This window comes from Ascaphus truei, chromosome 4 (assembly GCF_040206685.1).
Source record: "Ascaphus truei isolate aAscTru1 chromosome 4, aAscTru1.hap1, whole genome shotgun sequence".
Classification (NCBI taxonomy): Eukaryota; Metazoa; Chordata; class Amphibia; order Anura; family Ascaphidae; genus Ascaphus; species Ascaphus truei.
The window spans coordinates 254,229,709-254,254,588 of record NC_134486.1 but is presented as its reverse complement, the minus strand read 5'-3'; the positions used below and the strand labels follow the sequence as shown (position 1 = coordinate 254,254,588).

General features: G+C 47.7%; 1 protein-coding gene across 4 annotated transcripts in view; it reads right to left on the bottom strand.

Moving 5' to 3' along the window:
* LAMA2 (laminin subunit alpha 2) overlaps window positions 1-24,880 on the bottom strand; it is a 736,088-nt gene that overhangs the window by 582,942 nt on the left and 128,266 nt on the right. For all 4 annotated transcript variants that reach the window (XM_075597283.1, XM_075597284.1, XM_075597285.1 and 1 more), the window contains exons 2-3: window positions 24,181-24,351; window positions 19,976-20,088 (exon numbers count right to left, since the gene is read on the bottom strand). In XM_075597283.1, coding sequence (XP_075453398.1) covers window positions 19,976-20,088; window positions 24,181-24,351 — 284 coding nt within the window. The remainder of the gene's footprint in view (window positions 1-19,975; window positions 20,089-24,180; window positions 24,352-24,880) is intronic.

Genomic DNA, 24,880 nt, shown 5'->3' with positions numbered 1-24,880 from the left:
AATGGAGTTTGTCTTTGCCTTGCTCTTTGCAAAAGGTAAAAATAAATGTATATAGAAGTTAAGATAGAAACTATCAAAAACGCTACTGTGGATTGTGTGTACAACAATCTCCAAGCAAGGGAAAGTTATCTTATTCTGTCTGTTTTGTGAGACCACAACATTATACAATGAATTCAGTTTTCTTGGAAATCATCAAAACAACACGTATTGCCTTTCTTATCTCTAAAGAACGGTGTCTCTGCAAACTGTACAGCTAGCGAAAAGCAAAATAAAATATGATATCCAGGCCCAGTTACTGTAAGTTTAATAAATGCCAAGTGTAATATTTAAGGGTAAGTGTTTCATGTTTGAGGACGAAAATCCTACATCTTCCAGTAAAATTAACATGTAACAATGTATTGAAGGTCTTTGTATTATGTTATGTGCTATAGGGAATCAATGCTTATTTCTAAGGAACAGCACTGAGCTCGCTCCAGGGGAAAGGGAAGTTTAGCCAATGTCACCTCTGAGATGGATATTGGGCTATAGTGTTTTGTTTCTGTCTCCTGCATAAAAGTATTAACATTTCAGCTGCCTGCTTCACTGTAGTACAAAAATTACAAACACAGTTCTAAATACTGATTTATTGATACACCTTTGCATCCACTATTTCCTTTCAGGATCTTCAAGACCGTCTAAAAGATAATTTTCTAAAATAGTTGTTTTAATAACTCTGAAAGACAGCTATACTGCATAGCCATTATACAGTGTGTATGTATGTATATATATATATATATATATATATATATATATATATATATATATATATATATATATATATATAGTGCAGAATAAATGAGTTCTTCAATATTAGGTGATACCTTTTTTATTTGGACTAACAATTTATGTCATAGGACAAGCTTTCAAGAGTTTTCCTCTCTTCCTCAGGTCAAAGGTTTATACAAAGGTTTCTGTGACTTAGACAGGGATTGGGGGAAAAAAAAGAATAAAAAACAGAGAGGCACTGGAGGGGTGTTAAAACAGAGATAAGGAAGATGAGAATTAGGGATGGGGGGGGGGTGTACATCCACAGCAGCACAGAGGGGGAAGAGGATGCTGGGGGGGGAAGGTATAGGATGGCACAATAGCAGGGAAGATCATTACAACCAATTCTGATAGTGTGTGAGAAACCCCATGTCTGCATTAAGTCCACTTGTTTTGGTGTCAAAGAGTCTTATCATTCTGAGCTCAAATCAAATGTTTTCCTTTCTTGGTTGCGTTTGAACATTCCATTGAGGATTTTGATTTTTAAATCATTTATGGAATGATCTGGTTTTGATCTGGTTTTGAGAAGTGATGTCCCACAGATGAGCAGTATCTTCCTTCTTCGTGGTGGAGTATGGAGTGTCTGTGCTTATTCATTCTGTCTTGTAGTTTTTGGCTGGTTTCCCCAATGTAGCAACCTTGGTCACATTTGTTGCATTGAATCATATACACTATATTCCTGGATGTGCAGCTGTATGATCCTTTAACATTGAATGTTCCATTGTTGTGACTGGCTGTGGGATCTTGGCATATACAGTATGTTTGCAGAGTTTGCAACATGTGTTGTTGCACGGTTTTGTGCCATTATTAGTGTCTTTAAATTCGTTGTGAAGTTTTCTGTTGACTAGTTTTTGTTTGAGGTTTGGTGGTTGCCGGAACGCAAGAATGGGAGGTTTCGGAAAGATTTCTTTTAATGTCACATCCTCTTCCAGCATGGGTTCAGCATGGGTTGCAGATCTTTGATTATTTTTCGTATTCCCTCTAGGGTAGGGTTGTATGTGGCCACTAGTGGTATGCGTGTGGTAGGTTCTCTCTGCCTGTATTGTAGCAGGTGTTCTCGTGGGGCTTTTTGTGCAGATGTAATAGTTTTGGCAATGGTCTTAGGTTTGTATCCCTTCTGTCTGAATGATTCGGTCAGGGTTGTGAGATGCCTGTTTCTGTCTTCAGTGTCAGAGCATATGCGGTGATATCTTATAGCCTGGCTGTGTATGATACCTTGTTTTGTATGAGTGGGATGGAAGCTGGAGTTGTGGAGGTAACTGCATCTGTCAGTAGGTTTCTTGTATACAGATGTGTGTAGTTTGCCATCTTTCAGTGTTACTGTAGTATCTGGAAAGTTTACTAGGTTTGCCGAATAATCCATTTTGAGTTTAATTGATGGATGGAATGAGTTCAGGGACTCGTGGAATTGTTTTAGGTTTCCTTCACCCTCTGTCCATATTATAAACAGTGCCCCGGCTACTAATTTCTCTGGCCCTCCCTAGTGTCATAAGTCCCGGTAAGGAGCAGGCAGTGTTGGGAGTAAATCCTTCATGGCCTAGCTATGTAATTGTTATGAGTATGTTAATAAATATACTTCAGGATTAGCCTGGGACTACAAGGGCCTATGCCTGGCAGGAGACCGGTTTACAAGCCACTCCCCTGGGAAGGGCTGTGTTCCTCTAAATTCAGAGTACATTGATTCTGAGTTCTGTGTTCATCTCCCGGCGTGGAGGGAGCATGAAAAAAGCTTCTCCTGGACAGGGGGTGAGGGAACTGAGGATGGGGCTGCGGGGCCTCAAACCCTGTGGGTCTGCTCCAGGGAACACACATGATGTGGAGCAGAGTGACAGAATAAAGATCTTTGTACTGCCCATGGTCTGATTTCTGGGATCTGAGAAAAAGTTGCCTGTCCTTGAACAGGAATATATATTTCTGCTCCCTCTGTTTGCCCCCCTTTTTGCAGCTCTGTCTGCTAGCTTTATTTGGATGTAAGCTTTCCCTGCAGCTTCACTCCTAGTGCAGATGAAATGGATACATTTATGTTACTTTTCTCTCTTTCCTGTCTGTTAGACCCTGGTTGCTCTGGCAACATCTCTAGCCCTCCAAGTTAAATGGACTTTACCATTCTCCCCTGTCTGTTTTCACAGGTAGTTTAGCCCTGACCCTATTCCTGTGTTACAACCATTACACACTTCCTTTTCCTTCCTGACACTGGCTGAGTGAGTACTCCTTTGCTATACCCCTCTTGGCAAGGCCATTTCCTTTTTACCTGCCTCTGATTATAAAGCACCCACATAGAGAAGCACTCTCTCACCACATCATACCATCCACAAGTGCCTGTATATGATTGATGCTTTCCCAATAAAGTGAAGAAAATATAGCAGGACTTGGTGTGCTTTGGAAAGGGGGCCAAGTTAAGCTAACTGGAGCTATTCACACATCACACGTGACCCTGGTTCCAGGATATTGCCTGTGAGGACCATCCTTGCTACCCCAGGATCCTTATGGGATGGAGGCGCTGCACTGAAGGAAGAACAACCAGCTGAAAGCCTGATCTGATGTCTCGCCACAACATCACAGAGCCCTCAGGCCTTCTGTCACACCAACAGGAATGCACCAGCGTCAGAATACACCAGATGGCTACATGATCTCCCGTAGGGGGAAGGGAACAAGTGCTACACTAATATTAAGTATTGTAACCTATAATATTGCTGGACTGCAGAAAAACAACGATACTGCAAGTATTACGTTCCCAGAACCCGCATGCCAAAGTTTACTTGTATTTGAAACATGTAGAAGACCAAAACTACACTCACAAATCACTTCATGACATACTGTGAGGTGGTATGAACATGATTTGCCAAGAATTCCCCCAAACTAGGAGCACTCTGAATCCCTACAGAGCAGCCAGTAGAAAATACAGTCTTGCTATTGTAGAGATTGTGTCTATGATGTAAACATCAGCATAATGTTGTATGATATCAAGAAATTAAACAACTACAATTAGCAAAGACCTAAACATAACCAAAATAATGGTTTGAGTGCCAGTAATATCAAGGATAATATACAATTACTGGTGATTAAATGGAATCCAATTAAAAATAAGATCTTATCAGCTATTACAGACTTATCTATATCTATAAGTCTCAAATAATGTTTGTGTGTGTATGTCTTCCCCCTGTGCCATTGGCCATGGCGCACCCCCCACCACCCCCCCCCTCACATTGCAAGGACCATCTCACTTGCAGTTGGAACCTAAGGAGAACAACTTGGCAAACCCACACACCTCCGCCGCTCCTCGGCGCAGGCCTCACCTCTCCCCCACCACCAACCCCCCACCCTCCGGTCACTCCACTCCCACCCGCCGCTCCTCGGCGCCGTCCTCACCTCTCCCCCACCAACCCCCCTCCCTCCAGTCATGCCATTACCGCGCAGGCCTCACCTCTCCCCCACCACCAATCCCCCTCCCTCCGGTCACTCCACTCCCACCCGCCGCTCCTCGGCGCCGTCCTCACCTCTCCCCCACCAACCCCCCTCCCTCCAGTCATGCCATTACCACGCAGGCCTCACCTCTCCCCCACCACCAACCCACCTCCAGTCACTCCACTACCACCTGCTGCTCCTCGGTGCCGTCCTCACCTCTCCCCCACCAACCCGGCTCCCTCCGGTCACTCCACTCCACCCGCCGCTCCTCGGCACCGTCCTCACCTCACCCTCACCAACCCCCCTCCCTCCGTTAACTCCCCTAAGAGAGGCTGCAGCCACCACTCCAAGGCGACACCTCACACTACATCACTGCCACTACCAGGTAAGAACAGTCCCATCCCTCTCCTGGTGGCTGTCCCCCGCCCCCCCTCCTCTCCCGGTGGCCGTCACCCCCCCCCTCCTCTCCCGGTGCTGTCACCCCCCCCTCCTCTCCCGGTGGCCGTCACCCCTCCCTCCTCTCCCGGTGGCCATCACTCCCCCCCTTTCCCAGTGGCCATCACTCCCCCCCTCTCCCGGTGGCCATCACTCTCCCCCGTCAGCCGGACCGCAGCTCACCTTCCCCCCTCCTGGTGGCCGTCACTCTCCCCCATCAGCCGGACAGGCCCCGCACCTTCCCTGCTCGCGCACACAGGTGCAGAGAGGGGGCGCGTGCGCAGCGCTCCTCGGACGGGAGGAGGGAGAGCAGAGAAGGGCTAGGCGTGCGACAATCGGAGGAGCGCAGGAGAGAGGAGAGGAGCGGTGCTGTGAGTCCTTGCAGAGGGGAGGGGGCTTTGTGGTCCTGTAACAGGGGAGGGGGCTTTGTGTGTGGGGGGAGGGGGCTTTGTGTGTGGGGGGAGGGGAGACAGTGTGTGTGTGGGGGGGGGGGGCAGTGTGTGTGTGTGGGGGGGACACAGTGTGTGGGGGGGCAGTGTGTATGTGGGGGAAATGTGTGTGGGGGGGGACAGTGTGTGTGTGTGTGCATGTGGGGGGGACAGTGTGTGTTTGTGGGGGGGGCAGTGTGTGTGTGGGGGGGACAGTGTGTGTGTAGGGGGACAGTGTGTGTGTGTTTGGGGGGGACACAGTGTGTGTGTATGGGGGGGACAGTGTGTGTGTGGGGGGGGCGGACAGTGTGTGTGGGGGGGACGGACAGTGTGTGTGTGTGTGTGGGGGACGGACAGTGTGTGTGTGTATGGGGGGGGCAGTGTGTGTAGAACACTGTAGGGGGGGAAACAGAGCTGCGCAGGGGGGGGATTAACTTTGTACATTTATTTATGTACATTTGTGTATGTATGTCCCAAGACTATTCCTTTTACCCATTGCTCCTCACTTCCTTTTCCACCCTGCAGACAGTGAGTACAGCACGCATCTCTGTTACCCTCCTATGGCAAGGCCATCTCTTTCTACCTGCTTCTAACTACAAATCACTACTACACACCATTCACAAGAACCTGTATTCTGCTGCTTTTCCCAATAAAGTGAAGGAAATATTATAGGACTTAGAGTGATTTGGAAAGGGGGCTGAGTTAATGCTATCGGGTGCCATTCACACATCAATCGTGACCCTGGCTTCAGAATAGTAGAAAAAGGACCGTGTGCTTTGGGGACACACACAGAGGAGGTGCTACCCAAAGCGTTTATGCTAAAGAAACAAGAAAGCAGCTTACACAGCAAATAAACAGCAGTCTCTCACCACCACTGTACAAGCATACTGCTCCACATTGCTACACAGAGCCACCAGCCTCTATACAGCAAACAACTACTACTTTATGCAAAGACAAGTGAGCAGCTTTACATTGCTAATAAGAGCACAGACCTTCTACAGCAAAAGCCTGCACACAGCCAGCAAACAACCTTGCACACAAGGCAGCAGCTTTGCAGACAGACAGTGCATCTTACACACAGAGCCTTGATTGCATTCTCTGTCTTTTTGAGTCCACCCTCTGCACAGTTTCTCAGTGAGGAGCTACCATCTCACCTACCCCCTGCACACGTCTCCCGGCTAGCGCCACCAAGGGCCACGCCACCGGACACCCGCCAGGACATGGGTCAGAGCCACCGGACACCTGTGAGTACAGCTACCCCTACGCTGAACGCTGCAGGACACCGCTCGGCATCATCTGAGACAGTCGCCCATCGCTGACTCAGGTAAAAGACGCACGCCACACGCGCCAGATATCACGCAGGAGAGTGATCACTCAGACACAGAGACCGCTGCGCAACTGCAACAGGCGCAGGCAGACGCAAGGCCCAATTGGACAGTCACACTGACACAAAAGGCCCTCGAAAAATATGAGACTGACATTGAAGCGCACCGCGCTAAATTAGAGTTGGCCTGGAACACTACCACACTTGGGATACGCAATGTCGCCGCCACTGGCAATTCTGTATAACAGCTCGAGCAGGCAATAACTCAATTAAAGATAGACCACTTATGCTACCAAGGGCTGTCAGAGGCATATGTCACTTACTTGGCCAGGGCTACTACCGGCGAAAGCCTACAAGAAAGGGACTTACAGCACAATATTGACTTGACACGTGACATCCGCGTGCGAACTGCCATCGCAGACGCCCAAAGCGAGAGAAAAGAGCTCCTCCTGGAGACCGCATCGCAGCGCTCAAGCACATCCAGGCACTCATCAAGGTCAGCAAGTTCAGTGCAATCTAACGCATCCAGCGCAAGCACAAACGCTACCAAGGCGTGAGCCGCCGCAGAGGCCGCACGTGCCAGGACCGAATATAGTCGCAGAGAGGCAGCCATAAGAGCAGGAAGAGCGCGCATAGAAGAGGAGGAACAGACAGCCGCCGCTAATGCCGCCGCCGCTACCGCCGCTGCTGCCGCCGCTGCCGCCACTGCTACTGCCACTGCTGCCGCTAATGCCGCCACCGCTTCCGCCGCTACTGCCGCAACTGCCGCAGCAACTGCGCGTTGGAAAGCCGAATTTGATGCGGAACTAGAGGCACTTAATCAAGAGAAGGAAGCTGCCGTCGCCATAACCCAAGCTGAAGTCCTAGAAGCAGCCGCGCAACAGGACGGCGGGGAGCAACCGTACAGACGGATAGCCTCAGAGGATCCAATCCAACGCACTGAAGACTACGTAAGGAGCCTCTTCAGTGTAAGCACCAGAGCACCATCTCAACACGGAGGGAGTGACCCCACAGACACCAAAGACTTGCTACGTCCACGAGGAGAAGACGCTGTTCCTTCAGTGGTACATGCTTCCTGGGATAGCTACAGCCGCAACAGTGATCCACACGCCAGCGCGCACACGGATGCACCACAACAGGCTTGCTATCCAGGTACACCCACACGGGAGAACCCAGCCCCTCACACTGACCAGCAGTCACCACTCATTCACGCCAAAGAAGAGGTGACTGCACGGACCCTCCCAGTAACTACCTCAGAACGGGACCAACACGCCGATGCCTCAGGCCTGACAGACATAGCCAAGTATATGATCCGGCGTGACCTGGTTCAAACAGGAATCATCAGCATTGACGACCGCCCTGAGAACTACCGGACGTGGAAGTTCACGTTCAAGGACGCAATCAACAGCTTGGGCTTCTCAGCAAGGGAAGAGCTCAACCTGCTATCCAAATGGCTGGGAAACGAATCCAGGGAGCACGCGAGGAGGCTTCGGACGGCAAACGCGAACCACCCCCAAGTAGGCCTTGACCTAGTGAGGGAAAGGCTAGAAGAGTGCTACGGTAGCCCCGAAGCAGTCGAGGATTCGCTCTTCAAAAGAATCGACAGCTTTCCCATGATCACAACTAGAGACTACTCGAAGCTACGAGAGCTCGGAGACTTGCTGCAAGAGCTGGAGGTTGCAAGAAAAGACCATTCCTTAACAGGTCTCAACGTCCTAGACTCAGCTCGTGGAGCTTCAACCTCCAAGAAAGGTGGATTTCACAAGGCTCCAAATACAAAAGGGAGAAGCAAGTCGCCTTCCCCCCATTCGCATTCTTCTTGAGCATCATCCGCGAAGCGACAAGGAATGATCCCAGTTTCATCTTGGGTACGCAAACCACACACAGTGCAAGCAGCCTGAGGAATGAGAGACCAGTGGCGAGATACGGTAACACCCAAACACCCATCTCGGTCCACAGGACGGACGTGCCTCCCACGACCCAAACTACTCCCGATCAGTCGGTCGCTGGAGAAGAGGAACCAAGGGACCCAAACAGGGAATGTCCCATACACAAGAAGCCACACCCACTTAACAAGTGCTTTGGGTTCAGGATGAAGTCCCTAGAGGAACGCAAGAGGTTACTTGGAGAATTCAGAGTTTGCTTCAGGTGCTGCGGTTCCACGACTCACCTAGCCAGAGACTGTAAAGAAGATATCAAATGTACAGTGTGCAAACGTGACAAGCACGTAAGTTACATCCAGAGGCGCTGACACTCCACCAACTCAACAACCCATCCTCCGTAGCGGAGCATGGCGGGGAGGAAGGAAGGAGGAAAACATCCATCACATCTCAGCGCACCGAGGTTTGCGGAAAAGAAAGCAACAAAATGTCCTTCTCCAAAATATGCCTTGTCGCAGTGCACCCCCGGGGACAACCTGAGAAGGCTATTCGGATGTATGCAATCCTCGACGACCAAAGCAACAGATCATTGGTGAAGACGGAGTTCTTCAACTCGTTCAACTTACAAGAAAATGCCTCACCCTACACCCTCAGAACCTGTGCAGGGTCAACTGAGTCAACAGGGAGAAGAGAAAGCGGTTACGTCATATGTTCAGTGGATAACCGAGTGAAGATAGCTCTCCTCACACTCATCGAGTGCAACCACATGGCCACAAACAGGGACGAGATTCCCACACCAGACGTGGCACGCCATTACCCGCACCTCAGAGGAATAGCCAACTACATCCTGCCGGTAGAACAAGGCGCCAAGATCTTGCTGCTGCTCGGTAGGGACATCATGAGGGTACATAAAGTCTGTAAACAGCATAACGGGCCCCACAACGCACCATACGCCCAAAGACTTGACCTAGGATGGGTGATAGTGGGCAGCGCGTGCACTGACAAAGAGCACGGACAAGACTATGTTGACGCCCGCAGAACTGTGATAACAGAATGTAGACATACATCCCTCTCTGAACCATGTCTTGGCCATCTCCAAGTGACAGGAGGGCCAAGTGAAGAGAAGAGACAAGGTCATACCCCTGAGATCAACAAAAACATCCTCACATCAGGGGGATGTGACAATGGCCTAGGATGCTTAGTGATTCAGACAACCAAGGATGATGAGTCGACTCCACTAAAGGAAGAAAGTAACCTCCCAAAGGTGACCGACAAAGGGATCTTCCAAAATACAATAAACAATCGGACGATCCTCCCGCGAGCAATGGCACGGCTAAGACGTACAGTTGTTCCTCTCCACAGAGTATCAAGCGACAAAGCAGCCAGCTGTCACGGCTGGCATAGCCGCAAAAGATTGCGCCCTACAGGTGAAGCCACAGTGTCAAAAAGACTGTCCTCTCACACGTCTAAAAAGAGACAGTCACAGAGACATTTCATAAAGGGATTTACTAGTGCAAAAGAGACTGTTCTTCGTTACGTCCAGGGAGAAAATAACTTCCTGATGGCAGTTAACATAGAGACACAAAAGCGTTTCACCAAACTACGTGGAGATGTTCTCGTGCAAGAGGAATGAACCGATGACCTACGGTGCACAGCGTTCCAGACAACAAGGGATGACGACAAGCAAACACCATCGAGGGAAGATAGAGGATTCCCGAGGTTCACAGTCAAGGAGCTCTCCAAAGACGGACCAGGCAGTTGGGTGACTCCGCTACTATTCCATTCACCAAAAAGACGCCTCCCGAACAATAGAGAACCTGCCATCTCTAGGCTCACTTCGCTCCGCTGCAACCCACAAAGGGAGCCGGAGACCAAGAATCAAATTGTGGTCTTCACGCGGAAGAGATTCCTTAGCGGACACGCAGAGCCAGCGCCTTCACTGAAGGAAGGTAAAAAATGCCGGCACCTCCCATCATCTGATGTTCACCACCGTCAGAAACCCAGCCAGATCTGGGTAACGTTCAGCTCCAATTCTCAGCACCAGGACGCCTCTCCAAACGGGGCACTACTCACTGGACCAGACTTGACAACCGGTCTTCCTGGAGCGTTGATCCGCTTTTGCAAGGAGCCAAAGGCCATCTACTTCTGCCAAACGCCAGGTGATAGGGTGACAAACTACCACGACTGGCACATCCACGAGGTGATGCACTCTGTAGAGAAAACTACAGAGTCAAAGGGACTGTTCTCTCACAAAGTTGAAAGAAAACAGTGCAAGAGACCTTTACACAAAGACATCGTGGTGCATCAAGCTAACCTAGAGCTGTGCATCCGCCTACTTCCCTTACCGAGATGGCGAAGGACTTCTAGCTGGGGGTACCAGCCGGTATCCCATCGTTATGTGGACATCATCTTTGCATTGTTATGTTGTTATATTGCACATATGTTCCACATATGCCTAGAATATAGTGGTATCTCCAGATACCAGACGGGGAGTGTCACGGAACCAGAATCACATCCCTGTTTCACCCCCCTCTTTCCTTTGCAGCTTCTGCCTGTCAGTTCCTATTTCAGCTGCATGGAGTTTGCACACACACACTGTGCCTGTGTGATATGTAACAATGTTGCATTTTTTGCCTCTGGGCAAGTAATCAGTGAGTTGCTACTGCAGCCTCTGAGATCCTTACCAGAATGGGCTAGTCTGCCCTCCCCCCTGTTTTGTTCACAGATAGTCTGTCCCAAGACTATTCCTTTTACCCACATTGCTCCTCACTTCCTTTCCCACCCTGCAGACAGTGAGTACAGCATGCATCTCTGTTACCCTCCTATGGCAAGGCCATCTCTTTCTACCTGCTTCTAACTACAAATCACTACTACACACCATTCACAAGAACCGGTATTCTGCGGCTTTTCCCAATAAAGTGAAGGAAATATTATAGGACTTAGAGTGATTTGGAAAGGGGGCTGAGTTAATGCTATCGGGGGCCATTCACATTCTTCAGAATAGCACAATATATATATATATATATATATATATATATATATATATATATTTCATATAAAATGCATCGCATTTTAAAATGTAGAAATTGAAATGTAATGCTCTTACTTGTTGCCATCTTATTTTAATTGTGATAGGATGTTTTGTGGCAAAACAAACCAATCTATTACTGTGAATCGTATTTTTTGCTTAGCAGAAATTATTATAGGATGATAAGAAAAATACAGCTATCATGTTTCTGAGCATAATTGCCAGAAAGGGTCAGTATCAGCAGCAGGCAGTATGGGAATCGATCTCACAGACATGTAAATGTACAGGCATTATTACCTTGTTATTTCTGTGAGCTGCCCACATTTATTTAAATCTTACCAGTGCCCCACAGCAGTTTCACATTACAAAACTGGACAAAAAGTTTCATTTTCAACAGGTTCCTGAATGTAGGTGAACATTTTGGAAATCTGTAAATGTGGACATTGTATATTGGGGACACCCTGAAATCAAAGGTATTAGATTAGTGGTCAAAGTGTCTAAATAAATAGTGGTAATCTAACAGATTAAACAGAGATCTACATTTTGTAACATTGACACAAAGCTATTTGGACTATATTTTAGAAATATTTAAGAAATATTCAAACTGTAAAAATAGGAAGGGGCAAGACTTTGTAAAATAAACATCTGCAAAGGGAATAGTAAAGTTATAAATTAAAAAGTAGTCTTATTCTATACCCCCTAGTACTATCACACTTTAATTAGTGTTGTGCAAACCAGTCCAAATCCGTATCCTGAAATGCCACAGATTGTTTAGACCAAATCTGTCCCCCCATCAATATCTATCTGCGGATTTGGATCTGGAGAGAAGGAAAGAGGGAAAGAGGGAAGGGGCTGATGTGAGACACAACAGGACTAGACTCACAATCACTGTTTTCCTAGGCAGCAGCCCTGGCACTGTGAGCTAAACCAATGGATGGGTAACATTACTGTCACATAATACTTTTGAACTGCTCACAGCTCACATGAAGCAAATCTAGCTATTAGCATATCTCAAAGGTATCTCAGGTGTGCTCCACATGGAAGATGAAACTGTCAACCAGGATGTGGTCTGCATTTTCGTGCTGCATGATGGATATGCACAAAGGTGGCTACGGTATAACAGAGCAGGGACAAAAATATTCACTGTGCCATCTGCCAGAGTGCTAGACAAATACTGAATTGAAATACTTTATTTTTAAATAAATACAAGCTGCAGGAACTGAGTACAAAGGCTTCAGACAGCACACAAGGTGTTAAGGTGTCTTAGACTTCTCAACCCATTATGAGGAATGGGGTATGGTGTCAGACCCAATAGGATCAGAAGTTGAACCCACACAACCTCTGTTATTCAGCACAACAGCTCTAGCAGTGTGAGCTAAGCCAGCTGATGGCTAGTAGCACTGTCACAGCATAATCAGTTTTGAGCTATACTTTTCATTGAGTGCCAAGACCTGTACAAAGCACTTTACCCATTCCTGGTATAGAGAAGCATATATAATAAGCAGTCTTTTGCCATGAGGCATCTTCTGGCACAGGAAGACACCTTACAGTCCATTTATTTGAATAGGTTGTAATGTATTCCAGCACCGAAGGCACCGTATGCCAGAACACTGTTTAGTAAATATGGCAGACTGTCTTTATAAGATTAGAAGTACTATCTCAAGTCACCAACTCACAATGTTATATTATTTTTAATCTGAATCTGCTTTATTTGCCGTTTCACTTTTTTTTTTACAGATGCAGCGGCCGTTATTCGAACACATCACGGAGCCGTTTTCGTGTGCGCTGCTGTACTCCACGCGGCATTAAAGCCGCCAATCACCCCGGGCACACGTGTTTATCGCGGTTGCTTTGTTTGAATTTCATGGATTGTGTGCAATTATATGCAATGAAATTAATGAATTGTAATGTGTACAGTACTGTGCTACTGTGTCAATTTCAGGTGTTTAAAAACCAGAACACTAAAATGCCATTTTCTGCATTCGCGTCTAAAGGTGGTACGGTTGGAAGAAATCACGCGCCATGACATGGGTATTCCGAGGTATATAACACGTGAAGTATTCGAATAACGGCCGCTGCATCTGTACCTCTGTGTGTCAGAAAACCTGTGTTTTATTTAATCTCACTTGGCCTCAGTAACTCCTAGCCCCCAGTATATATTATTACTTTGTGCTTAAAGTCCTTTCAAGGTTACAATAAATACAATAGATATCCCTTTATCTATGATCAACGCTCACTGTCTCTCTCTGTCTCGCTGTCCTCCCTCCAGCCTCCACCCAAAAATATCGCCCAACTTTAACAGCTGGTACAAAAAGAGTACCAGTGCTTAAAAGCTTTAGTAATTCTTTGAATCATGCAGTACCATTACTCTTAATGCTATTTCTAATACTGCGGACATTCAATAAGTTGCATTCTTTCATTTATTGTATTGTTGTAAAGATCAATTAACTGTATGCAGCCAGGTCCCCTCCCGTCCCCCTGTCTCCCGTTCCCTTTCATTAACTCCGAGGCTGCAGGGGGGTGTGCGGGGAGGGCGATGGGCTCGCCGGCGTCCCCTCTCGCAGGGTGTCGCCATGTTTAGGTGTGCGTAACGCGGAGGTTCACGCATGCGCAAAGACGGTTGCAGCGGCCAATTTTGTTGCGCATGCGCAGTGTAGTTAGCGCACGTGGTGGCAATGCAGTAGAATAGCCATGGGGACAACAATTCCCATACTGCCTATGGAGATGGCACAGGTGATCCACAACAACCAATGGGATGACTGGTTTCCCCTGGAAGGGGAAGGTATACTTACTGCATGCTGGGACAGGAAGAGGCAGTTAAGGTCGGGGCAGAGAGGAAGCCGGTAGGGCCCCTGGAGCAGTGTTTCGGTGGGCTAGGCCAGAATTGCCCCAAGGTCCCAGATAGTTCCCTGACTCACTGTAGAGAAACTCTATGTGTATGCTGTAGGGAAAGGCCATAATACATAGGGACTCTTTCACTGTAGCAATAGTGTGAGACATGATGCAGGACATTGCTTGAGAGAAGTGCAGCCTGCTGCAGAGGAGACTACTCAGCCATCTGTGATAGAGACTATTTATAGGGGTACACTCCAGTCGGGAGGCCCCTCCAGAGGCATCTGCCTGAGGATCCATCCAAGAGAGAAGCATTAGACCGTGCCGCGGAACCACGTCGCTGATCTGCAGATTGCTGCTGTTGTCCTGGTCTGGACTGAGATCAGGGAGGTATTAATAAGTGCACCAACGGGCCCCAATATACAGGGAAGCGCGCTATCCTACACACATTCTTGGGGGAGGAACTTGCTGGTGGACACTCAGGGGTTAAGTGCCCAGACACTCCAGTACTTTGGGGTTCTCCAAGGGAGGTGTTATTGTGGGGTGATAATCTGCTAGTGCTTTCAGACCTGCAGTGCTTTTGGATCATTCACCTGGACGTGACACTATTGGGTCATATTCTGTGGCTGTGTTATGATATGGTACATGCAGATTATATGTGTTTAGTAAATACTGTTCTTATACCATCGTGTGTAATTATTGTGTATATCGGTTCCGGTGAGGAGCTCCTCCCACTACACTGGTATTCCTCGCCGGTGGAGACGCTGCATAAGATAATAAGTATACCCCAGTAGCGAAGGCTCAGGCCTCTTGTGAGCCAAACAGGTGATTGCAGCACAGGTAGTTTCAGTACCCAGGGGGGTACCAGGGCAACATGTATATGAGAGATGAGAAGAGAAATTGCATATCTGGGGCATCCTACATATTATTTTAATTTGTAACTCCCTTGGAAGTATACAGCTAAGATACATACTACACCCAGGCTGGCTCCTGGAACCGCAGACTGATCTGGACTGACCTGAGAACCAGGCCCTTAGGCAGGACAACTCAGCGGAGCTGGGTGACACAGTCACAGGCAGGACCACTAGTGTAGTCAGAGCAGTGCAGCAACCTACCAGACTAAAGGAGGCGTGAGTAACTGCAGAAGGGATCCTCATCATTAACAAAGGGCACAGAAGGCTTTGTAAAGAGACAGACCTGCTACAGTTATGCATTTTCCATTAGAGCACCAATATTGTTCCAGCACCCACACTGTGGCCCCTTATAATACATGGTCATTGGGATTCGGGAGAGACACTGACACACAATTGTGCAGCAACTTATGTGGTACAGTAGGTATTATGCCTTTATGTGGACAATCCTCCCGTTTTTCATTTGGTAGAGAAAGGAGGGGAGTAAAGAGAGGAGGGTGCTAAAAAAGAAAGAGAGAGAGGCGGGTTAGAGTTTGGGGAGAGAAGGAAGAGTGAGAGGTGGAGGGTATAGGTGAGGGAGAGGTGTGGAGGGAGAGAGTTGTGAGGTGGAGAGAGGATTGATGGGAGAGAGTAAGGGAGGAGAGAGAGACCCGGGGGAGTGGTGAGGTGGGGGAAAAGTGGTGAGGGTGAGAGAGAGAGGTGAAGGGGAAGAGCGAAAGGTGTGGGGGTGGAGACAGAGGTGTTTGGGCAAGAGAGAAAGAGAGGTTGGGGGGAGAGAGAGAGAGGTGTGGGGAAGAGATGTGCGGGGCAGAGAAAGAGCTGTGAGGGGAGAAATAAAGAGCTGTGTGAGAGAGAGCTCTAAGAGGTGTGGTGGTGGAGAGAGGTGTGGGGGTGTAAAGAGAGAGGTGTGAGGGTGGAGACAGGTGTGAATCTATAGACAGAGATGTGTGAGGGTGGAGAGAGGTTTGGGGGTGAAGAGAGAGATGTGGGGGGAAGGGTGGAAAGTGATAAAGAGGTGTGGGGGAGGATGGAGATAGATAGGGAGGTGTGAGGGTAGATAGAAAGGTGTGTGAGGTGTAGAGAAAGGAGTAGGGTGGAGGGGAGAGAGATCTTTGAGGGGTGAAGAGAGAGAGAGAGAGAAGACGCAGAGAGAGAGATACATGTTATGGGATGGAGAGAGAGGGGTGTGTGGGGAAGAGAGGTGTGGGGGGAGAGAGAGGTGTGGGGCAGGAGTTGGGGGAGAGAGGTGTAGAGGGGAAAAAGAGAGGTGTAGAGGGAGGGGGAAAGAGAGGTTTAGGGGAGAGAGAGAGGTGTGAGGGGGAGAGACAGGTGTGGAGGGGAAGAGAGGTGGAGAGAAAGAGTGGTATGGGGGGATAGAGGGAGGTATGGGGGGATAGAGGGAGGTATGGGTGTGATAGAGGGAGGTATGGAAAGAGAGATGAGGGGAGAGACATGGGGGAAAAACAATAAAGGATGAAATGTAAGACAGAAAGAGAGGAAGGAGAGGTGGGAGAGAGAGAGATGGGGGAGAGAGTGAGAGGTGTGGGGGAAGAAAGTTCTGTGGGGTAGAGGTTTGGGGGAGATGTGTGGGGGTGGCGAGAGATGTGTGGGGGTGGCGAGAGATGTGCAGGGGTGGAGAGATATGTGGGGGGAGGGAGGTGTGGGGGGGTAGGGAGTTGTGAGAAAAGAAGTGTGGGGTGTAAAGAGGTATGGGTTGTAGAGAGTTGGGAGGGAGAGAAAGGTGGGGAGAAAGAGAGAGGTGGGGAATAAAGAAAGGTGTTGGGGGAGAAAGAGGTATAGCGGGACAGATAGATGTGTGTGAGAGAGAGAGAGTGGTGAGAGGTTTTGGGGAGAGAGAGGTGTAGGGAGAGAGTGGTGTGGTGGGAGAGTGAGTGAGAGTTGTGGTGAGAGAGCAGTATGGGAGGGAGTAAGGTGTGGGAGGGAGAGGTATCAAGGGGAAGAGGTGCATGGGAGAGAGAGTGTGTTGGGGGGGAGATATAAGTTTCAGGGGAGAGAGAGAGGTGGGAGGAGAGAGGTGGAGGGGAGAAAGTTGGGGTCTAGAGAGTTGTGCGGGGAGAGGTGGGGAGGTAGAGGGATGTGTGGGGGGAAGATAGAGGTGGGGGAGAGAAAGGTGGAAGTGATGGGGAAGTGAGAGAGGTTTGAGGTGGAGAGAGGTGTGAGTGGGGAGGGGGGAGAGATAGAGATGTGGGGGAAAGAGGGGGGAAGAGAAAAGAGAGGATAGGGGCACAGTGTGTTATAGTGAGTTATTTGGCTGTGAGGGATGGGAGGGAGGTAGTGAGTTGTTTGGCTTGGAGAGCTGGGAGGGAGGAAGTGAGTGGTTTGGTTGGGAGGGACGTAGTGAGGGAGGAGTTTGGCCTCATAGGAAGGAAGGGAGGGAGTTGTTTGACCCGGTGAGAGAGAACTCTTTGGCAAGGTGGAAGGGAGTTGTTTGGCCTAGTGGGAGGAAGGGAAGGGAGGGAGTTGTTATGCTGGGAGGCAGTTATTTGGCTGAAAGGGAGTTGTTTGGCTTGGAGGGGGGACAGCGAAAGAGGTGGAGGTGGTGAGAAAGAGGTAATGGGAGTGGTGGAGAGAGGTAAAGGGAGATGTAGAGAGGTGAAGGGAGAGGGAGGAAGCGGTGTGGGGGTGTAGTAGAGAGAGAGAGAGGAGGGGAGTAAAGAGAGGAGGGGTAAAAGAGAGGGAGAAGAAAGTGGGGAGGGCTAGAGGTTGGGGAGAGAGGGAAGAGTGAGAGGTGGGATGAGAGATAGGTGGGGGGCGAGGGAGAGAGATGTGGGGGAGGGACAGAGGTGGGGCAGGGACTGAGGTGGGGGAGAGAGAAAGTTGTGGAGGAAGAAAGGTGTGGGGGGGAGAGAGGATTTATGGGAGAGAGTGGGGGGAGAGAGATAGATATGGGGGAGAAAGATGGGGAGAGAGGTGAGGAAGGAGAGGTGAGGGAGAGAGAGGTGAGGGGGAAGATAGGTGTGGGGCGGAGACAGAGGTGTTTGGGGGAGAGAAAGAGAGGTGTGAGGGAGAGAGAAGTGTGGGGAGAGAAAGAGAGGTGTGGGGTGTAAAGAGAGGTCTTGGGGTGGAGAGGGAGTGGTGTGAGGGTGGAGAGGGAGGTGTGAGGGTGGAGAGAAAGATGTGGGGTAGAGAGAGGTGTGAGGTGTGAAGAAATAGATGTGGGGGGAGGGGTGGAAAGAGATAAAGAGGTGTGGAGGGTGGAGATAACGGTGTGGGTGGAGTGAGAAATGTGGGGTGATGGAGAAAGAGAAGTGTGGGGTGGTGAAGAGAGAGAGGTTTAGGGCAGGAGAGAATTTGGGGGAGAGAGAGTTGGGGGGGAGAGAGAGGTATAGGGGGGAGAAAGAGAGGTGTAGGGGGTGGGAGAAAGAGAGGTGTAGAGGGAAGGGGAAAGAGGTGTAGAGGAGAGAGAGGTGTGACTGGTAGAGAGGCAGGTCTGGAGTGGCGAGAGATGGGGAGAAAGAGAGAGTAATGGGGGATAGGGAAAGAGAGAGAGGTGTGGAGGGTATAGAGTGGTGGGAAGAAAGAGAGAGGTATGCAGGTAGAGAGGTGAGGAGGAGAGAGGTTTGGGAGGGAGAGAAACAGGGGGGGGAGAGAGAGGTATGGGGGGATAGAGGGAAGTATATTTGGGAGAGCGGTGGGGAAGAGAGGTTTAGGAGGGTAAGAGGTGGGTAAGGAGAGAGAGGTATGGTGGGGGAAAGAGGGAGGCATCGGGATAGAGATGAGTGGAGAGCGCTGGAAGGAGAGAGGAGAGAGGTGAGGGGAGAGGTATGGGGAAGAAAGAAATTCAAAGGCTGCAAAGAGGCAGAAAAAGAGGAAGGAGAGAGGCAGGAGAGAGAGAAGTGGGGGGAGAGAGAGAGAGTGAGAGGTGTGAGGGAGAAAGTTGTGTGAGGGTCATGAGACAGGTGTGTGCGGGTGGTGAGAGAGAGGTGTGTGGGGGGTGGAGAGAGATGTGTGGGTGGTGGAGAGATAGATTTGGGGGGGGGGGGGTGTGGGGGGGTAGAGGTGTGGGAAAAGAGACCTCTTTATCCGACTGTACCTGATATATTGTCTGTGCTGATTTCATGAGCAATACTTCTTAACTATATATCATACTATGGGGGTTATGCATTAAGCAGTGATAAGTCTTTTAAGTGAGATAAATGCCTTTATAGCACGATACTGCCTTCTGTGAGATTCACAAAGCAGTGATAAGTGCTTTTAAATAGCCATTATAGCACGATACTGCACTGTTGTCACTGCTTTGTGAATCTCACAGCAGGTAGTATCACGCTATAAAGGCAGTTATCTCACTTAAAAGCACTTATCACTGCTTTGTGCATAGCACCCAGAAAACCCACGTATCACTGCTTAGTGCATAACCCCCTATATGTGTATGTTATTCACACTGACAGCATTGCATCATAGAAGTATTCTTCATTGAGATATATATATATATATATAAAAGTCAAAAATTGTTTGTTTGTGGGTTTGTGGCTTGGCGAAGCGTTGGCGTATGGGAGCGTTGGCGTATGGGAAACAAGCTTCTTCAAATCGGTGAAGGTACTTTCCCCACTTAGTTCGCATCAGGTGAAACGGGAGCACTGGGGACCTTGGGGGGAAGGAACACGGCAGCTAGCCACAGGGACCGGGGGGGGGGGGGGGGCAGGGGAAGGAACACCCCCCGCTACCAGCTCCCGCTACCACCTCCCACCCGGGCAGCCAGCCACAGGGACCGGGGGCAGGAGGGGGGGGGGGACACCGCAGGAGCAGTGGGAGCAGCAACACACACCCATTATTTAGCTGTGCAGGTTTGAAGTTCTGGCAGCTCCATCCTGCGTCACGACTGGGTCAGTACACGTGGACATGAAATCCCGGGCAACGCCGAGTATATAAGCTAGTATTTTATAAAACCAAATAAAAGTGTGGCATACCTGTTTGAGGTCCAAAGTAAGGGTCACATAGTGATACTGCATCCCATTCTGAATGCTTGGACTTTGCCACCACGAGTTCTTCCCATTTATAGCATTGGTTATTGGATGACGTGCTATAAGAACCAAACAGAAGGAACATGACATCAACATCCAAATCTAGGTTTGCATATTATTGTATATGAGATTTAAAGAGATAACATACAATGCTCAACTAAATCAGAGTTATTTTTCTACAAATGTAATTGTGATGTCAAACCCACAACATTTCTTATTTTGACATTTTGAAATCTTAATTTAATTTTGACATCATACTATTAAGGTTGACTGTGAACATTGACAATAACTTACACAGTACAGGCATACCCCACATTAACGTACGCAATGGGACCAGAGCATGTATGTAAAGCGAAAATGTACTTAAAGTGAAGCACTCCCTTTTTCCCACTTATCGATGCATGTACTGTATTGCAATCCTCCTATATGTGCATAACTCATGTAAATAACGCATGTGTAACAGGCTCTATAGTCTCCCCGCTTGCACACAGCTTCGGTACAGGTAGGGCGCCAGTATTGCTGTTCAGGACGTGCTGACTGGCGCATGCGTGAGCTGCCGTTTGCCTATTGAGCGAGATGTACTTACTCGCGAGTGTACTTAAAGTGAGTGTACTTAAACCGGGGTATGCCTGTAGAGAGAAAACTTGCACAGTGACAAATACTTACCAGAATCAAGTACAGTACATGAATTTACATATAAAATGCCCTACTGACTGAAATGTAATATCTATATAATGTAATCTATTATCATATGTAGCCAGGTATCCCCTGGGCTACTAATCCTCTGCCTAACACGTAAGTCCTGGTACTAGCGCAGGCAGTGTTAGGGTTAAATTTATGCCCTGCTTCAGTAAGTAGGTCCCTTGAGTGACAGGGGGGTGGCCTAAGGCCTGGGTACCGGCCATACAGGGCTGAGACCTGGGGCCCCTCCCCTGGTAACAAAAAGGAGCTGCAGCCAAATTTGGTAAGTTAGTCCCTCCCCCTTCTAAGGGAGTGGGACTAGAGTTCTTCCCTCTCCCTCCTAAGTGAGTGGGACTGTGTTGTTGATACAACCCACTTCCAGGAGGGGAGAGGGTAAGTTCTATCCCCTCCTTCAAAGGAGTGGGAGCAGCTACCCCATGCTCCGTCAGAGAGTGTGGGAGATTGGGATAGACCCTTCGGGCCTCAAGCACTGGGAGTCGAGTACAGGGATGAAAAGAGAAAGATCTGGTGTGTTAGAAATGCTGTAGTAATGCTGTAATGGAGTCTATGCTGCAAATAAAGATCAAGTTACAGGCACACCCCGCATTAACGTACGCAATGGGACCAGAGCATGTACAATATGTAAAGTGAAAATGTACTTAAAGTGAAGCACTCCCTTTTTCCCACTTATCGATGCATGTACTGTACTGCAATTGTCATATACGTGCATAACTGATGTAAATAAGGCATGTGTAACAGGCTCTATAGTCTCCCCGCTTGTGCACACCTTTGGTACAGGTAGGGAGCCAGTATTGCTGTTCAGGACGTGCTGACAGGCGCATGCGTGAGCTGCTGTTTGCCTATTGAGCGAAATGTACTTAGTCGCGAGTGTACTTAAAGTAAGTGTCCTTAAAGCGGAGTATGCATGTACTATTTTTATACTCCTGCCTGAGCCTGCAGTTCTTCAGGGGGAAGGGTAAGAGTGTTTTCTATATGGGGACTGCACCTATCCCATGATAGGCCCTATGGAAATGGAGGCGCTGAACCCTGAGGAGAAGAGAGCTCCGAATCACCAAAAGCCTGGTCTGTTGAATTCCCCTAAATAACAACATCGGCGGAAGCTCAGGCTCCCTTCTGTATACCTACATGTGAGCACCACAACACCATGTAACAGTGAGATCTCCCGTCGGGTGGGGGAACACCGGTTACATATATTTTTTTCTAACTGTTCTTCAACACAGACTTAAAAAATATAGTACAACATTTACTATATCTATTCAGTCGTCATCCAGGGTCCGAGACTCAAGCCTTGCCCTGGGCAACAGTTGTTGAGTAGGGGTAGTAATGGAAATTCTTGAAATAGGGGTTATGATTTTGAAGGTTGGGGCTCCGGTAGAGAAGGGCTTGTTAAGCTCTGATAGGAACTTGACAGAGGTGAAGGACCCAACATCAAGGCTCGGGTGGTCTGGCCTCATAGCTCTCCTGGGTTCAGTTAGGACAGTGGTCCCAGCAATGCCCCACCCAATGGTGACCCTGTATCCAGGCAAATTAGGTAGAGCTACTGTACCTCTATTCAGAAAACAATTTCAATATACAGTATCTACTACACAGGTAAAATATAGTAGAATTTGTCATTATGTTTTCAGAAATGGGGAGGACATTTTAACTTTAATAGTTCAAACTCCAACATGAGTTCCTATTCCTAACATAAAAAGACCCCACACAGTAATACAGAATAGTATTCGACTTAGTAATAATGCAGTATGTATTGCAATCAATTACTTAAACTGTTCAATATTCTATTGTTTCAAAACTAAACTGGATTATTTTTTCAAAGGATCAGATTCACAAGCTTGTAGCTGATTATGATAGATGCAATCTAATTATAATTTTTTCCAGCCTCCTCGGGTCAAATGGATGGTAGATTTAGTAATGAAAAATAGTTATATGCGAGATAAATCAACAATTAACTGTAATCCCCATTATTAAGCTTTAATCATAATTAATTTGAGACACTGATGAATTGCTGGCATTTGAAATGAAGTAGATATTATATCTGCCATATGGACAATACTGGAACGTTAATGTATTTAATATAATTTCCACCTATTTTTTTTAATTAACTCATGGCCGGGCTTAGCACCTTTTTACAATTTTACATTTTTGAGGCCTTTTTGCGTATGCCTTTTTGGTGCAAATTTGGTGACCAGAAATTTCATTTTAAATAATTATTCTGTGTGCCTATGTACTAAAGTGCACTCTCTCAGCGCCAGAAATGTCTCCCCCCCCCCTTTTTCTGCACACAGAAAGGCACTGCGCTAGGCATACAGATTGTAATTTACTGTATAAACTAAAAGAGAATGTTTCTGTGCGTCCTGTTAAAAGGAGAAAGTGCATCAAACGCATCAGCCAAGTACAACTCGGTGTAAATTCTAAAAAGTCTGTTACATTGCTATGTATCAACCAAAAATGTACTTGATGCAGCACAGTCTTTTCATTATATAGGTTAACAAAATGTATTCTTTTGGGCCGGCCTTAGGGAAAGGCGAGCATGGCGGTTGCCTTGTGCCCCGTGCATTTGAGGGGCCCCGAGGTGCGTTGGGTGCGCATGTTATGTATGTGTAGTGACATCTCTAGGGGGAAGTCTTACCTTCTCCAGAGCACAGCATGACCCCTCCTTTTGCAGCATTACGTTGTCATTGCGACCTGATGTCACGTGACAACACGTTGCCATGACAATGTGACGTCATATACCGCCATGCTGTAATGATGTTGCGATGCTGTCGGAGGAGGGGCGACGCTGCCTGGAGGAGGAGGAGGAGTCCTGCTGCCATCATGCCGCCCTAGACCCCGCAAGATGTAAGGTCGACCCTGGATGGCTATTATAAATATGATGTCTTTAACCCTTGATATTGGCTAATAGTAGTTATAAATAAAACCATACACATTATTCTCTTACTTATACATCATACTGCATGTATGCATGAAGCCTTTACGCATACATTTCATGAATGTTTGTAAAATACCTATATGATCATTGATACATTGAACAAAAAGTGGTTTTCCTGCATACAATTAGCTGCTGGTGGTTTGGTTGTGAGTCATTTGCTAAAATAAAGAGCGCATTGCTAAAAATGACAATTCAAATGTATTCTAAGATGTTTTCTAAAAGACTGAAAGGTTGACTTTTTCACCTGAGGATGAATAGACTTTAGAATTAACTTTGTAACTAACGTGATGGACATTTTACAACCTAGATGGGGAAATCGCAAGTTATGTCAAACAGTTTTTTCTTTCTCTGAGAGAGAGACAGACAGACAGACAGACACAGAGAGAGAGACACACACAGACAGACAGACACAGAAAGATACAGAGAGACAGAGAGACAGAGCGAGACAGAGAAACAGAGAGACAGAGAGAGACAGAGAGACACATCAATAAGAAAAAAAAGCAATATGTTAGACACATACATTGCTGATTGGGGCTTTGTTGATCACAGAGACGACATTGGGGATTTCTTATGGGCCTTCCAGGAACATGTTCCACCATCTTGCAAAACATTTCAGGTCCTTTGTCACCACATGTGGCATTTGTTGTTATAAGAGCATTGGAGGCCAAATTGAGAACCGCAGGAAAGAGCCCTGTAAAAAAAGAAATACGAAAATGAATGGATTCACGGATTAACAATAAATCTGTTTTTCCAAATGAACATAAGAAGTCAAAGCCAAATACCCTCTTATTTAATGTCACGACTAGAGAATGTACACAATTGTCCAGACTGTTTGCAAAAGGTTTCATTTCTTTTTTTTTTCAATTTCACCATTTCACGAGATATTTAGCTAAGCTTTACAGGGCTAGAAAAATATTGTGAAAGTAGACCCTGAAATAGAACCTTTTTTTCTGGAGAGGAGAAGAAAGAGAGAAGAGAAAGAGAAAGAGAGAGGAGAAAGAGAAAGTGAAAGAGAAAGAGAGAGGAGAAAGAGAGAGGAGAAAGAGAAAGAGAGAGGAAGAGAGAGAGTTGAAGAGAGAGAGAGAGGAAGAGAGAGAGAGAGGAACAGAGAGAGAGAGGAACAAAGAGAGAGAGAGAGAGAGAGAGAGAGAGAGGAAGAGAGAGAGAGAGGAAGAGAGAAAGAGGAAGAGAGAGAGAGAGAGGAAGAAAGAGAGAGGAAG